Here is a 16,683-nt window from a genome sequence, read left to right as displayed (position 1 = left end):
TAAATAAATTGTAATATAACTATGAAGGGTTCAGATGCAAAACCCTCTAAGTGTGTCCACAGTTTGTAAAACAACACAAGAGCAAATGTGAATCTAACGAACCGTTGTCGCGATGAGGGTACTCGGTTCCTGCCACAGTGCAGCGACGGAACAGCATGCGGTTTTCTGTAAGGGTTCCTGTCTTGTCGGAGAACAGGTATTGGATCTGCCCGAGATCTTCTGTGATGTTTAATGCTCTGCACTGGACACCTGTGTCCAATCTTGGGTTATACAAATCTAAATCATTCTGAATAAAATAAATCTGTCCTAGCTTCACAATCTCTATGGAGACATAGAGCGAGATTGGAATCAGCACCTACAAAACAGAGAAAAAGAAGGACAGGTTTTCTAAGCAAGCTTCGACAACTATCTATAAAACTAAAGGACCGATTCAAAAACTTTAAAAGGCCAATTTTATGCCCATTTTTACAAGATGTACTGTTTTATAAGGTGTGCTAAGAATGTCCCCATTTGGCAGGAGCAAAAAAGTGCTGCCTTCATGCCTGTACCTTTAACTCTTTCCACTGTATTGACAAGTTATCTTTTGAACTTAAAGAAAACATTTGCATGAAAAGAATGTGTTCCTGATTAATTTTTATGTTAATCTGCAATTCCGCGATTATCCACTAGATTATCCACTACCTAATTTATGAAAAAACTGAAGCCAAAACATTATTTACTAATTTTAAACTCTGTATATGTTTTGATAATCGTTCTGAATCTGATCTCCAACAAAATTCCTTCCCAAAAATGCAATTATTTCAACTATTTGCTAAATACCGAGCCCCTAAGGTGACACTGGAGTATAAAAAAATCTACAGTTTAGTTTCATGTGCTCACGTGAACCTTTCATGTGCTCACGTGAAACTTTCATGTGCAGAATTTTTTTTTTAGTTTAGTTTCGCATGCTCGCGTGAAACTAAACTTTAAAAAAAAAATCTGCACATGAAGGTTTCGCGTGAGCACATGAAGGTTTCGCGTGAGAACATGAAGGTTTCGCGTGAGCACATGAAGGTTTCGCGTGAGCACATGAAAGTTTCGCGTGAGCACATGACACTAAACTTTATTTAATTTTTACTCCATGTCCCCTTAGGGCTCAGTAGCTAAAAAAATTATTTTTAAAGAAAAATACCCATATTTAAGAGTTCATAAGCAGAGAGAAAATATAGATGGGATGAAAAGTTTATCCTGTTTGTTTGTTTGTTGGTTTATTGCTTGTTTGAAAGCAGAGGTTCTGTTCTTTCATTTGATATATTTGTATGTTTGTTATTTTTAGAAGAACATTTTCCTGGAAGGCATTTTGTGAAAATCACAAAAAATGCTGGCAGCAACTTCTCAAAAAATTTCTTGCGGGGAATGAGTTAAATGCAAGAGCTACTGCTTTTGGTTAAAAATAGATCTGATTCCTGTAAACAGACAATAGTATATTTAGCCGCATCAGTGCTACAACGTGCTAATGAACACATTTAGATTAAGTTACCCAGTCAGTCCGTGGCTGTGTGCGGGGCTTTGTTAGTATGACATCACATTATATTTAAAACAGCATGTCTAATGAGACAGTTCTGGTTTAATGGGGATTAAAAAAGGAGTGGGTGGATTTTTTTAATTGTAGGGTGGTTGTGTTCACACAGTGCCAAAACAAATTTATAACCAGACACCTTAAAAAAGTGGACTTCACTTAATATAGGCCATTTTAAAGGAACACCCTATTATATGTAACCCAATTATGATAGTACATGTAACCCATTATAACAAAGACCAACTTTGGTTTTAAAAACATTATGTACATGATTTGTGATCAATTATTTTATTTTAAGACAGTATTGTTCTGTTCATTTATACACAGGCTTAAAATGTAAATATGTCCCCTTACTGACCTGCAGAACAATGATCATTGTCCAGAACATGTAAAAGGCAGCAAGTGCAGAGGGTGTGTCATGAGGGATCATGAAGATTGGATCCTTTAGTCCATTTAACCAAACACCATGACCTATACAATACCAGCACATCATAGCATTAAACTAACAGCAGCCAAAAAGCAATTTACGTTAGAAAAATATTTCAGATATTTTAATGTCCCTGAAACTGTTCCTGATCTGTGAGTTAATGTGACCTACTTTATTTAGTGCACATGATGGCTCTTGTGTCTTTGCAATTTCTGTCAAACAAACCAACGTGCCTTTACTTGTTGCCTGGGTAAGTGCACTGACAGGGTTGCCAGATTCGCATATCAAAACTAGCCTAATGGACATTCAAAACTAGCCCGAAAGCATTCTAATGACTATTCACAGCTCAAATACTAATAAACAAAATCATTTCATCTGTAAACTGCAGAAACAATCAACTCTAAAGTCCGCAAAAGAGGACTTGGCAACGCAGTGCACAGCACACTCGTCGAGTTCACACTGTGAAAAAATGTGTACAAAGTCAAAGCTCTGTTAGAGAAAATTGTTCTTTTTTTCAGATAAAGGAAAAGAAAATACAATTTTCGAAAGACACAACAATATTTTATTGCTTTATGTAATGTTATGAAAGACATGAGCTGAAGAATGTACAGCGCGTGACACCATTACCTTAATAATGCGTGTTGCCATTGCCTTGCTGCAAGTTGAGTGTATGCATTCAATCTGAATAGACTGCTAAAACTTCGGCAGCAAAGAAAATACATTTTAGAAAATAATCCGCCAAAATGGTTAGTTCTTTGACATTGTTACTCAATAGCTGGACATGATGTTCATGCGACCCTTTCGCATACTCCCCTCGCCCCCATTTCCAAAAACTCTTCGGATCTGGACGAATCACAAGAATGACCTATTTTGGATCCAAAACATCAAAAGTTTTTACCCCTGCATTAAAAGAAAGTCACTGTACTCGGCAGCCATATTTGCACTGCCTCCGGGCAGCTATTTCAGTCATAAAGGATCATGGGAGAAGGGAGATATCTCTTAAAATACTTGCTTAGATCACAATGAAACAACATATTTCTGACCGCCAGTTAACCTGATAACAGCTGTACCATAAACTCTAAAAGCTCAAATTGGGCTATAAAAACACCTTTTTCCCAGGTTGCAAAGGTTACCAAGCACTTCACAACACTCTGTACAGATCACCACTTCCTGTGAATCATCAGTCTTTAGGTTTAAATGGGAGGTGGGACTTCGCTATAGCATTGCACTTTCACATTCATAGGACACGATGAACTACTTTGTACACACCTATTCATAGTAATAAAACTGCATCATCTTATTAATTTCTGTAGCGTTTGGCAATACTGACCTACAGCAGCAACAAAGCACATGATCAGCAGTAAAACAACACTCCAAAGCACATCAATGTTGAGCCTGCGCTCCAGTTTGCTTCTCTTGTAGCGTGGGCCGCTGTTATTCTGCATCGCTTTCGTCTCATGACCTACAAGCACATTTATTGAGATCTGTTAGTCGATAAAAGCGCTTTTGTTGTTTTTATACTCTTATCATATCTCATAAAGCAGAGATTTGAAAGTGACCTGCATAGACCACGATGCCAATCACAGTCTCAGTGTTTCTCACAGTGCAGCTCCTCAGCAGCAGGTTCTCACTGTGCAGTCCAACACGCACCTTACCGGGATGTTCCCTGTGTGAACAAAAGCAAACCCATTAACACATTTATTCAAATCAAAGTGCAGGTTTCCTCATGTTTGTTATTTACAGGAGTTTTATTTACTTACATGAAGCCTCTGAAACGTCTCAAATCATTGTTGGGATTTTCACACTCTATGCGACTGCCGAAGTTTTCCGGAACAAATTTGGATCCCTGTGGCAAAGATCATATACATGTGCGTATGCAGAGATATACGTTTATTTTAATTCCCAATGCTGCAATCTTTGCTTAAAGGAACATGAAACTGTTTTTTGAAAATGTGCTAATTTTCCAGCTCCCCTAGAGTTTTGATTTTTACCGTTTTGGAATCCATCCAGCTGATCTCCGGGTCAGGCGCTACTACTTTTAGCACCATTGAATCTGATTAGACCATTAGCATCACGCTAAAAAATAACCAAAGAGTTTCGATATTTTTCCTATTTAAAACTTGACTCTTCTGTAGTTACATCGTGTACTATGACTGACGGAAAATTAAAAGTTGCGATTTTCTAGGCAGATATGTCTAGGAACTATACTCTCATTCTGGCGTAATAATCAAGGACTTTGCTGTCGTAACATGGCTGCAGCAGGCGTAGTGATATTACGCACTAGCCGAAAATAGTCCCCTTGGTTACTTTTTTTGGAGATCAGCTGAATGGTTTCCAAAACGGTAAAAATCAAATGTTTAACTCTAGGACAGCTGGAAAATGAGCATATTTTCAAAAAAGTGGAATGTCCCTTTAAAAGAAGATAAATTATTGATAATGTTTAAAAACACAGGGAATTTTAAAATGCGTCTTGTTTGATGCCCACCCAAAAAAACGATGAAACATCTTTCATCTTTCTTTCTATAACTTTTAAAATATTTTAAATATTAGAACAAATTTTACAAATATTATGAATAAAAAAAAAATTGTGCTTATAACATTGGACAATATTGCTAAAGATAATAAGACACTGATAGCATCTCACCTGCATTGTCAAGTCACGAACCACCTGCCTCTGTTTGAGATTGGTTTCTCCATCCAGGTTGGCGGTCTCGATGTGACACACACCATTAGGATCAGACGAGTAAAGCAGGACCATGTCAGCAGGTATGATCTCATTACAGCTGAGACGAACCAGGTCACCAACACACACCTCTGCCCAGCGTCGCTCCACGAAACGCTTCTGGTTCCTTCAAAACACAAACACATATTTTATGATTTATGTAGCCCAAATGCAATTCACAGCGTTTCTGTGATGAGAATCATATGATAGGTAAATAAGAGGTAAATATAAGATGTGAACTTAAGCATAATTGTTCTACGCATGTGCACATTGTATTACATCAGATTGAAAAAATAATAAGTTTCACAAGTTTACATGCGTACTTTTCTCCTGCTGATCGGATCACAGATCACCCCCTTCAATACTATCAAAATTTGCATCCGATCAACCTCAAACATATTGATTAAGGTGTTTACATGAAGGCTTTTCAATACGATTGAGCCATCAATACGATTACAAACGGATTATTTGGTTGCATGTGTAAACGTAGCATTGTCTTCCACATATTGACAGAAAACAGTATACAGTACACACAAAGCACTAAGTTTACATTTAAACATTTTGCAGATGCTTCAGTGCATTTTCACAGTATGCACAACTACTTCTTAAGCTCACCTTTTCCGAGATCAGCCATTTAAAGATTCGCTAAATACTGCCAAACATTGAAATAACAGTTTAAGCTAATTTTTAAGACAATTAATTTTTTTTAAGAAATATGAAGTAATGTGGTTAACATTACTTAATATTTCTTAAAAAAAGTATTGTCTTAAAAATTAACTTTAAGAGCTTTATGGGCTGGCCAGTACAGTATATCGAACATGGGTAATATATTGATATTTTCCCCCAGCCGGATATGGGATAAAACAAGTCTATATGGGTATTGTATGATTTGACCCTCTATCTATGCAACAGAAGCTCTGCCATAAATGTACACTGAGATATCAGAAATAAGCTTAGCTTTCCAACCAGCTTGCATGTTGCGCAGATTTATATTTTCAAACAGAAAGGAAACGCTGTCTTTAATTAAAACAGCATATAATGAAATAAAAATCAAAGTGTTGCATCTCACATAAGGTTTTGACTTGCATGTAAACATTTATTGTAATTTGTCGAAAACAGAGAAATTTATTTTATATTGCCCCATCTGGGAAAAACAAAAGAAATCACCACAAAAAATTCTGGTAACACTTAACAATAAGGTTGTATTAGTAAACATTAATAAAACATGAACAAAAAATGAAAAATATAGTTTTTCAGCATATATTAATTCTTGTAAATGTAAGTTAATGCCAGAGCATAACTAATGTTAACATTTACAATATTTGATTTTAGGAATTTATTAGTAAATGCGAAATGAACATTAACTAAGATTAACAAATGCTGTAAAAGTATTGTTCATTGTTAGTTCATGTTGGCTAATGCATTAACTAATTGTTAACAACCTTATTGTAAATTGTTATCAATATGTTATTGTTAAAATACCATATTAGCCTTTACCATTAAAACCACAGAAATCCTTTTTGTAGTGTGTTTTGGGACATATTCCAGTAGGATTTAATGGTCCCAATAAAAGAACCCAACACACATCAGTAAAGACCATTATAGTTTCTAGTATAACCAACATAATTTTCACAGAATTTCTGTGATGGTTTCTATTGTTTATTTTTAGCAGGGTCAGTTCACCCCAAAGTTACCGGAATATAAATATTAGTCAATATCACCCAGCCCTACTCATGACTGGGCATTTTACGGATGATTATTGTCTGTAATGCAGTTTTTTGGCTTCACCTATTGATCCTATTAGATAGAGATCAATAGCTATTAATTATCAATACCAAAAAGGAATCAACAATTAAACAGGTATTAACAGTAGGTAACAGTTAAATAGACAGTTATTTAGTTAGTTAATTATATGTATCTACAGTGTCATTTAAAGGAATAGTCAACCCAAAAATAAAAAATCTTATCATTTACTCACCCTCATGTTGTTCTAAAAATGTTTCTTCTGTTAAGATATTTTTTAAAATGATGGTACCTACACAGTTAACAGTACTGTCTTCCACAGTATTTTTCTTTCATGCTGGATGTCAATGAGTCTAGTAAACTTTTGTGTTCAACAGAATAAAGAAACTCATACAGTTGTAAACAACATGAGGGTGAGTACATTTATTTAATTTTTGGGCAAACTATCCCTTTAACAACAGAACAAGGAAGACAAAACTCAGTGTTTTCACCAAAAGTCCCTGTTTCTTCATTACAATCATGTGATGCAAAGTTGGTAAAGTCTTTTATTATGAAGTGAAATAACCCTCGTGGTTTGGATGCCACTAGAAACCAGTCTTGCAGGTACTATTAAGAAGTATTTGCAATGTTGACATGCAAACCTATTATGAAAAAACATTCAATGCATCCCTGCAGAAATTGCGCACAAACAAACTCTTAATAGAGATTTCCCACTGCTGCTTTGTTAGGCGCCTTTCATCTACATGAAGCACAACACACACATACAGATTCTAACAATACCCTTTTATCATCTCAACGCAACACTCTTAAAGTCCAAGTAATGAGTAAACGCTGCGCTTCATCATCTCCCAAGGCAACAGCTTCACAACAGGAAAACTAATATGACCCACTGCGACATGATCACATGGGAGCCCTGTTTCAACTGAGCAGCATTTACAGCTACACTACTGCAAATGTCAAATTATTCAAAGTTTGGATACAGCTTCTATCAGGAAATAGGCACAGAAAGAAACAAGAAAAGCTATAGTCTACATAAGTGTTTCCCAACCATGGGCCAGACTTCAATAGGAGCCCTCAGGTGACTTAAATAAATGCAAAAATGCATAAAATAAACCTAAAACAATAATAAAATAAAAAAATTATAGTGTTTTTATACCACACTTTAGAATATTTTATTGGGTTGAAACTGTGAGTGGGGCCTTCAAAAAATGTTACAATAAAGGAGCCTTCAAGTTGTTTAGCATTTAATGTAAACCTTTGTAGGTCTGTTTGTGCCTGTGTATAGAGTCATAGTGACTGTGTGATTAAGAGCCTTTATAGCCTCTGTTCACCGAAGCTAAACAATATTATAGATCACAAGTAAAAAAAAAACTTTGCCATTGTTCTCAGGCTTGCGTGCATAGGTGTGTGCACTCTTAAGTCTTAGACCAAGAAATAATCAATAATTTATGAAACATGGCATAAATCCAGGAACTGGTTTTAGCCACACACATTTAAAGGAATTTTTAGCTACGATAAGACACTTAAATATGCACAAAGACCTGTTTTAACATAACTGGATGGAAAAAATGTACCAGTAACGTTTGTTGCATGTGACACGTGCAGTGCCATTATGAAACCACACCTCCAAACTGTTTAAAGAGCAAGCCACTGGATTAAAAAATATATATAATAAGCGTAATACATAGAAAAACAGTATCTGGGGTGACCAACTTAAAGTAAGATTAAATAATGTTTTAACAGAAAAACTTTTTTTTCCCAGTATTTTACTATGTTCTTACCTCAACTTAGACAAATTAATACATACCTTGTTTCAATGAGTACACTTAATCTTTGTACAGGGCGTCGTGAATGTGTTAGCATTTAGCCTAGCCCCATTCATTCCTTAGGATCCAAACAGGGATGAATTTAGAAGCCACCAAACACTTCCATGTTTTCCCTATTTAAAGACTGTGTTAGCATTTAGCCTAGCCCCATTCATTCCTTAGGATCCAAACAGAGATGAATTTATAAGCCAGCAAATACTTCCATGTTTTCCCTACTTAAAGACTGTTACATCATGAGTAGATACACAAGAAAGTATGGTGGCACAAAACAAATTTTTTTTCTGATGTCTGTAACCAAACTGTTTGTGGAACCCATTTACTTCCATAGTAGGAAAAAAGAATACTATGAAAGTGAATGGGGTCCACAAAAGTTTTTTTTTTTGTTACAAAAATTTCTCAAAATATCTTCCTTTGTGTTCATCATAACAAAGAAATGTATACAGGTTTGTAACAACACAAGAGTGAGTAAATGATGACAGAATTTTCATTTTTGGGTGAACTATCCCTTTAAGGAGATGACAGGAAAGTATAGGGTGAAGAGATTCAAACTCGGGTCGCGAGAAGTGCGTCTGCATCATTTGTCGGAGCACCGTCCACAACACCATCGGCTCCGACACAAAACGTTTTTTAAGCGGATAAATAATGAGAACTGTATTATATGGCGGAAGAGCACTTAGTTTGCAGAACTTCGACCTCGACGCGCAGTAACATCATCACCCCCCCCCACTCGCTCAAACTTCTGTCAATATTACTGCGCCTGAGGTCGAAGTGCTGCAAACTAAGTGCTCCACTGAAATACAATACAGTTCTCCTTATTTATCCGCTTAAAAAAAAAAAATCGCCACATTTTATTTTGTGCCACCATACTTACTTGTGTAACTACTCATGTAACAGTCTTTAAATAGGGAAAACATGGAAGTGTTCAGTGGCTTTTAAATTCATCGATCTGGATCCTAAGGAGTGAATGGGGCTAGGCTAAATGCTAACACATTCACAACATGCTGTAAAGAGTAAGTGCACACATTGAAAAAAAGTAGTATGTATTCATGTCTAAGTTGAGGTAAGAACTAGTGATGTACCGATGTATCAGCCGCCGATATTTATCGGCTGATTTTTGATGAATTTGAAACCATCAGCATATCAACAATAGCACGAGAAAGGCCGATACCGACTGTTTATTAATTAACTGCATAAAGAAATCCATTATATGTAAAAAATGAGTTAATGTTGTTAATAAAATAAATGCTGAATAGCAAAAACCCCCTTTTAGGGTTGTCATGCTGTCTTATTATATTTGTTTTAGCTTAATTTGTTCCTCTCTTATTATGTTGGTCAGTTAAATGTTAATTAGATCCAATCCATGTTCAATAAAAATAATTTGATGCAGAAATAAACTAGCTTATAGACCAGCTGTATAGTATTGTATAATACTATAATACATAATAAGTGCTTAATATCGGTATCGGCCAGAAGTTGTCTATTTAAATTGGTATCGGTCCAAAAAAATCCTATCGGTGCATCCCTAGTAAGAACATAGTAAAATATTGAAAAACTGTGGTGTTTTCCTTTAAATACTACCAAGTTATGCTGTTCAAGAGCAAAACTGTATGACTGGAGGAAAACCAAACAAACAAACAATAAAGACACATATCCAGCAGCTTTCCAGTAAATAGCACTTGAATTGCATGATTCTAAGATATTATGAGTAAGATAATGCCATAAACTGCTGTTGTAGATATCAGCTGTGTTAAGGTTAAAGTACAAAGAGATGTATGTTGAACACATGAACGTGTAGTTTGCAACATGTATTTGAACATATATGTGACCCTGGACCACAAAACCAGTCATAAGTAGCACAGGTATATTTGTACCAATAGCCAACAATACATCATATGGGTCAAAATATTTTTTACGCCAAACAATATTAGGATATTAAGTAAAAATCATGTTCCATAAAGAGATTTTGTACATTTTCTACCATAGAAATATCAAAAATCTATTTATCATTAGTAATGTATTGCGAATGATTTTAGTTGGACAATATTTAACTTGATTTTCTCAATATTTAGATTTTTTTTTGCACCCTCAGGTTCTAGATTTTCAAATTGTTATATCTCAGAAAAATATTGTCCTATCCTAACAAACAATACATCAGTGGAAAGCTTTATCCAGCTGATCTGATGATATTTAAAAAAAAAATGAACCCTTATGACTCCTTTGTGGTCCTGGATTACACATTTTGTACTCTTTCAGAATGTTTCACGTGTTTACCTGTCATACACATCACACAACTGGCTATTGACCTGTTTGTCAGATATCCTCCGTCGCTGGTCCTCCCAAAGATCTTTAAGAGCAGTTACAGACATCACTGAAACAATAGGAATGATGGAGATCTCCGGCTGAAACGCATTCACGATAGGCACAAAGTTTAACGCGCACAAGAAGAGAAAGTATACGTTGGCAAACCGATGGAGCTGCTCGAAAAGATTCTTGGGAATGAACGATAGAAAGGTGTACTTGGTCGTTCGGACCTTGTTTCTGCTGTACGACTTGTGCAATTCCTTTGCTTCTTCATCTTCAGTCCAATATGAGACCACTATCCTTCTCTTCTTTGTCTGATCTTTTATTGTGCCACCTTGATCTGGTTCCAGTGATTGAGTCATTGCTACTGGACTCTTCAGTTCCAGCATGTAAGAATATTCCAGTCAGATCATTTAGTTTCTCTATCCCCAGCATGTCCAGCAACTCTTACCACCACAAGTTAAACTGGTCTGTCATTGTCCTCCTTCTGTTTCTATCCAAACCAAGGACAACAGCTACGAGATCCGACACTTGAGTACAGCGTGTCTCAGAAACCTCTAATAATCAACAACATATAGACGGTCCGCTCCTCGACCAGGAAACACTGCCAGCATCATAAACAAACTCATGCAGAGCCTTTTATGACTCAAGAGGCGTTTTTTAAAGACAAATGTGCTGGTAAATGAGCAACCAGTGACGTTTATCTGGGACAGAGGACACTTACTATCAAACTAAGGAGTGGAGATTGTTGTTATTATTATAAGTCATAAAAAGGATCGTTTATTATTACGAGCATTTCTTTATGAAGACTAATATTTAAGCACATGCAATTATATGCAATGATTATATTTTTAGTATTTTATGATGGACTAGTCAAATATGTGCAAGGCGATGTGGGAGGGTTAGCTGTAACATCACAGACCTTCACAACCACTCTGGAAGTTCCACACATGGATACATACAACACCTCATTTACAATACCCAACCATTAATGAAATACTGAACTAATTTCTTTCCATAAAAATGAAGGAGAAGAATAACAAGAAACTATTTTTACATCATATGATATAATATATTATTCATCAATATCAGTGTCTTGATGGAAGTCTAGTCTAAAATGTCCATGCAATGTTATTTCTTGGAAATGTGCTCCTTGTTTTAAAGTGCTATGTTTGGACAGTGAATTTGTGTTAACTGTAAACACTTCATAGTTATAAAGACAGTACAGGGTTCCACGTCTATAATAAACAAAAGTTTAAAGGGGTTTTAACATATATGTTTTTATAATTTTAATTTTTGTCACTCAAGAGGTACTTTATATTGTAAGTAAAGTGTTATTGTAGCAAACAGACAGGAATAGCACATGGTTTAAAGAAATTTGTACACTTTTACTGTTGTCAGTTGATCTATATCTGCAAAGTTCTTATTTGCTCTTCAGTCTGAGGTAGTAAAATGTGCAAAACAGCTAAACAATGGTAAACAATTGTTAACTGTTTGACTTACTTGGAAGCGTTTTTGAAGGATAAAAATCACTGGTGTTTAAGAGGCTGTTTAAACCTGGTTTTGAGATGCGTTTTGGTTGATTGGATCAAAAGTGGACGACGCTAAATACAGGTGTACACAGGGTGTAAAACGTTTTGAGCTCGTCCACTAGTTTTGACCACTTTAGAGTTAGTCGAAAACACATTCGACCAGATTGCTTTTGTGGAGTAGACGTGCATGTGGTCGAATGTGTTCGAGCAGCCACAAAAGACCGCCTACTCCCCGCCTATTATCTTGTGTGTGTAATGTATCGAGCACTATGTTTTTACATCGGACCTCACATCTAGCGTGAACCCACAGTGTTCAATCTGATCTTTAGGCTTTCATTGATACATCTAAAGCGGCTGGTCTTCGGCTCTTTCATTTTGCGAGCATGTGAAAGTTGCATAATTATTTCATTGATTGCTCTGAAATTTCAGAGAGCTCTTACATATACATTTACAAAACGTTGTGGAACATGTTTCCTAACAACACAACCAGCGGACTTTGAACTAATATTAGTGTACGTCAATTTAACCCCGTCATTTCTCCCACTCGAGTTGTAACGACTTACCCACAAACTAACCTCTCAAAATAATCAGGACAGAAGCGGATGAAAGTGGACAAGAGCCACGTGATTGAAATACCAGGTGTAAATGTGAGTGTCTCTCTTGTCCCCTTGTGATCCGATCAACCAAAACGCACCTTAATACTAGGTGTAAATATGAATGAGGTGTGTTTGCAGCTTAGTTATAATAAAAAAAAAAATTTCTGGGATATCAAGAAAGTTTGGGCAAAAGGTAACAGTATGTTCAGATAGTATAATAACATCTTATCTCAAAAGATAAGAGTACAAATGTATTCCTCATTATATGACCAATTTAATATCCAACAGTACTTAAATACAGAGAGTGAAGTTACTGTTAGTGTTCATCATGTCATTCATTTTATTTCATCCACATCAAAAGCACACACTGACCTGCAGTATACATGCGTTAATGTGTTGTTTATTTTCTTGTCATAGCGGTACCGTCTGTAGTCCTCCATGGCATCTTTAAAAGCAATGACAGTGAGCACCACAGCCAGTGGGATCATGGTGATCTCCTTCTGAAATGCTTCCACTGCTGGGACCCAATTCAGTAACACAAGGAACAGGAAATACAGATTTGCTGCTCTGTTGAGAAAAAACAAAAAATGTGTGTCAGTAAAAGATAGTACTGCTTTTGGCAGAACAAAAAAATCTACATACAAATTAAAATGAATTAATTCAGGCAATTCCAGGCTACATTTTGTACAAAACTGGTGACCTATCATTCTTAAGATCTTTTAGCTTGGCACAGCATGTTAAAAACGCAACATTCATGGCAGAATCATAGACTGTAAAAAATATGGACGTAGTGTCGGTGACGTCACCAATAGGTTTGTAAAAAAGCTTTTTTTAAGCCAATAGTTTACCTACCTTGGCATTCACGTCACCATCATAGACTGTAAAAAATATAAATGTAGTGGCCGTGACGTCACCCATAGGTTTGTGAAGACATTGAGTGCGTTTACATGCACAGTCTTACGCCGATTATGCTCAATAAACTGATAACGTGTGGGGTCATGTAAACGGGTAAAACGGTTTTCTTTTATCGGGGAAAGCCCATAAACGGCATAAGCAAAAACAAATCGGCACAGGTAGTTTTTTGCTCATTACGCCGATTTCGCGTGGCATGTAAACACCTTAACCGGCTTTCTCACGGTTTTGTCCATGTGCGCATGTCCTGCTGTCTCCGCTGGACTAAAGCAGTTGGCAGAGAAACTGTGAGAATAGAAGCTCATGTTACATTAACAGGTTCTGAAGACCTGAGAAGAGATACAACTGTACAGCTTAAGACAGATATGCCGTTGGCTTTTTACTATAGGCGGTGACGCCACTGCCTGTGAGAAAACTGATAATTCTCCAAGTCCCATGTAAACGCAGTTGTCTGCATAGCCGGTTTATTGATTTGCATGTAAACGCATGAAAACAGTTTTCTATAATAAGCAGATTTTTGATAGTTATCCGCTTATTCTGTGCATGTAAATGTACTCATTGACATTGGCTACAGACATTGATGAGTGTTACAGTGGTTTAAAGAGGATAAATTGAGAGATGCAACTTCCAAGATGATTTTACAAGGCAAACCATCTAATGGATAAGCACACTGCCAGCATGTTAATTAAAACACAGGCAATTGACTAAAAACACAAAAGCATGCAAAAAAAAAAAAAAAACACTACATGAGCTCAGTAGTCGAACCTCAGTTGTTGATCAACTAAATGATTACTGTAAGAAAATGGAAACTTCAGTAATAGCATTCAGAAGTAGAAGTAGTAGTAGTTAACTGTAGTAGCTACAGTTTGTAACTACTGAGTAAAAAGTGAGAAGTCTTCAATTGCAAATGTCATACCTGTGAAATTGCTGGAACAGATTCATGGGTATGAAACTGATAATGTTGTACTTGGTGGTCCGAATGCTGTTTTTTTGGAATCCTTTTGAGATGCTCTGGTACTCCGCATGGTGTGGACCCCATCGTGCAACCACAACTCTTCTCTTTCCATTAAGTCGCTGAACCTGAGGGTCTTGAGCATCCAGACTGCTCTTATGAGGCAGTGATGAAGGAGGAGAGTACCAGCCTCTCCTCGTTTCCGTGGATAGAAACTGTAGACATCGGTGTCGCACCCATTGGAACTGCTCCATGAGGATCAAAGTGGTGGACCAAAGAAATACCAGAGACTGAGAGGCCAAAATGCCAGGGGTCTCTGTTTGCACCACAAAGAGTCTTGCTCCTAAACACATAAAAAGATGCATACAATTACTATAAACCGACAAGAGCATTTCAGCTTTGAAGCAGGCTATGTGCAGCCTACCATTTCAACTTCTGTGAAACGTGTTGAATATTCTTAAATTGTGACAGAGCTGAAAAGCCAAAGACATGTGAATCACTAATGTTTTTATGCAGAAGTATGTAACTGAAGACATTAGGAGAAGAGGAAGTGTTATGTTTCATGTAAAACATCTCATGTTTTATAGACCTGTTGTGTTGCCAGTAAATAAATAAAGAGGCAAAAAGAATAAAAAAATAATTTTAAAATAGGAAAAAAACATGTTGGTTTTACCATATTAGTAAGGACATCTCACACACATTGGTTTTTAAATGTAGATGATGATAATTGCTTATCTTAATCTCCCACTAAACAAAACAACATGGACACTTTATGGGAACCTAAAATGAATCTAAACAAGCATGTAACTTCCTTAACTGGTCTCAACATTTCTGTATTCTCTATCCAACATTAACCCTAAAAATGTTAACACACATCTACAATAAGTAAAAATTTAGCATTTGAATTGTAAGTTTGTATATACTACATGAACTATAACCATACTGTACAAGGAAGAGGAAACTGTTATATTGACAGGTTAAACAAACCATAACAGATTTTGAAATAACCTCTCCAAATACACACAATAGGAAACAATCCCTGTTTTATTTATATGTATTTAATTACTTTATGGCATATGAAACACTATTAGAGGTTCCCTAAGCATCCGAGATAAACTGCCACAGTCATTCATTCAAAATATCGGTAACACTCGTGCTAATCACGCGCTAATAAAGATACGCGAGAAAGATTGAGGTCAATGCCTTGGTTATACAAAAAATAATTGCGTTGTGCATTTAATCATCCGTACATCCGTCTTTGAGGAGCATAGGCGGAAACACCTTAACACGGACACCTGTAAAACATTAACTAACGTTAAGTTACATATACGTGAACTTGACAGTGGGTCAAAGTGATTCACTTTATCGCGAAAATCGTAAAACGCCCATGTCGTTTAGAAACCTAAATAACATCGGGAACCAGTACTTCATTTGGAGCCTGTTACAAACAGTAGCCGCGTAACCTTAAAGGTAACAAAGATGTTAATCTTACCCTCGATTCATCGACTTGGCCTCATGGTCGAACAATCGTTAATGTTTCATAAATCTGAACTTCATGCAAATCATGCATGACATTTAATAGTCCCATAAAATACTTGGGTGTACGGGGATCCACATTGGAGAACTGCGTAAAGCCTCAGTAGTTCTTCTGGCAGTGGCAGCGAGCATCCTCTGTTTGTGTACGTTAGTAGGAATACTCACTCCCTTTCACACTGCACAAAAGCACCCACACAATTTTACCTTTTTGTGTCGTGTATTTTTTTTTTTAAACAAACATTCACTTTTTTATTTTAAAGAAAGGCAAACAAAATAATAATGTGTGGCCTACATTTATTAGATATCCGCCTTAATTTTTAACAACCTATCTCGTATTGAAATGAAACGTTTTGGGCATAAACAGTCAAAATATATTTTAAACCATCTGAATAAAAAAATAATAATTTCATTAACTTTACAATTTACAATTTGGAGAACAGGCATAACTTTGTTTTTGGATTAATAGGACTTTTAATTTGAAATTTCGAAAGTGAAAGTTTCCGGGATTCATTCAGAACATTGCTCATAAAATAACATTTTTTAAAAGGTTAATTTGAATTTATTGGGTAAATGTGATT

At 36.1% G+C, this 16,683-nt stretch overlaps 1 protein-coding gene across 1 annotated transcript in view; it reads right to left on the bottom strand.

The window, feature by feature from the left end:
* atp10d (ATPase phospholipid transporting 10D) overlaps window positions 1-16,254 on the bottom strand; it is a 28,522-nt gene extending 12,268 nt beyond the window's left edge. Inside the window, exons 1-9 of the mRNA XM_073812839.1 lie at window positions 16,062-16,254; window positions 14,534-14,912; window positions 13,078-13,272; window positions 4,630-4,834; window positions 3,746-3,831; window positions 3,545-3,651; window positions 3,316-3,447; window positions 1,917-2,029; window positions 103-355 (exon numbers count right to left, since the gene is read on the bottom strand). Of these exons, the coding sequence (XP_073668940.1) occupies window positions 103-355; window positions 1,917-2,029; window positions 3,316-3,447; window positions 3,545-3,651; window positions 3,746-3,831; window positions 4,630-4,834; window positions 13,078-13,272; window positions 14,534-14,823 (1,381 nt within the window). The 5' untranslated portion in view covers window positions 14,824-14,912; window positions 16,062-16,254. The remainder of the gene's footprint in view (window positions 1-102; window positions 356-1,916; window positions 2,030-3,315; window positions 3,448-3,544; window positions 3,652-3,745; window positions 3,832-4,629; window positions 4,835-13,077; window positions 13,273-14,533; window positions 14,913-16,061) is intronic.
* Window positions 16,255-16,683: the final 429 nt, after the last annotated feature.

This window comes from Paramisgurnus dabryanus, chromosome 20 (genome assembly GCF_030506205.2).
Source record: "Paramisgurnus dabryanus chromosome 20, PD_genome_1.1, whole genome shotgun sequence".
NCBI classification, from domain to species: Eukaryota; Metazoa; Chordata; class Actinopteri; order Cypriniformes; family Cobitidae; genus Paramisgurnus; species Paramisgurnus dabryanus.
The sequence above is the reverse complement of the archived record's forward strand: the minus strand, read 5'-3'. Positions and strand labels throughout refer to the sequence as shown.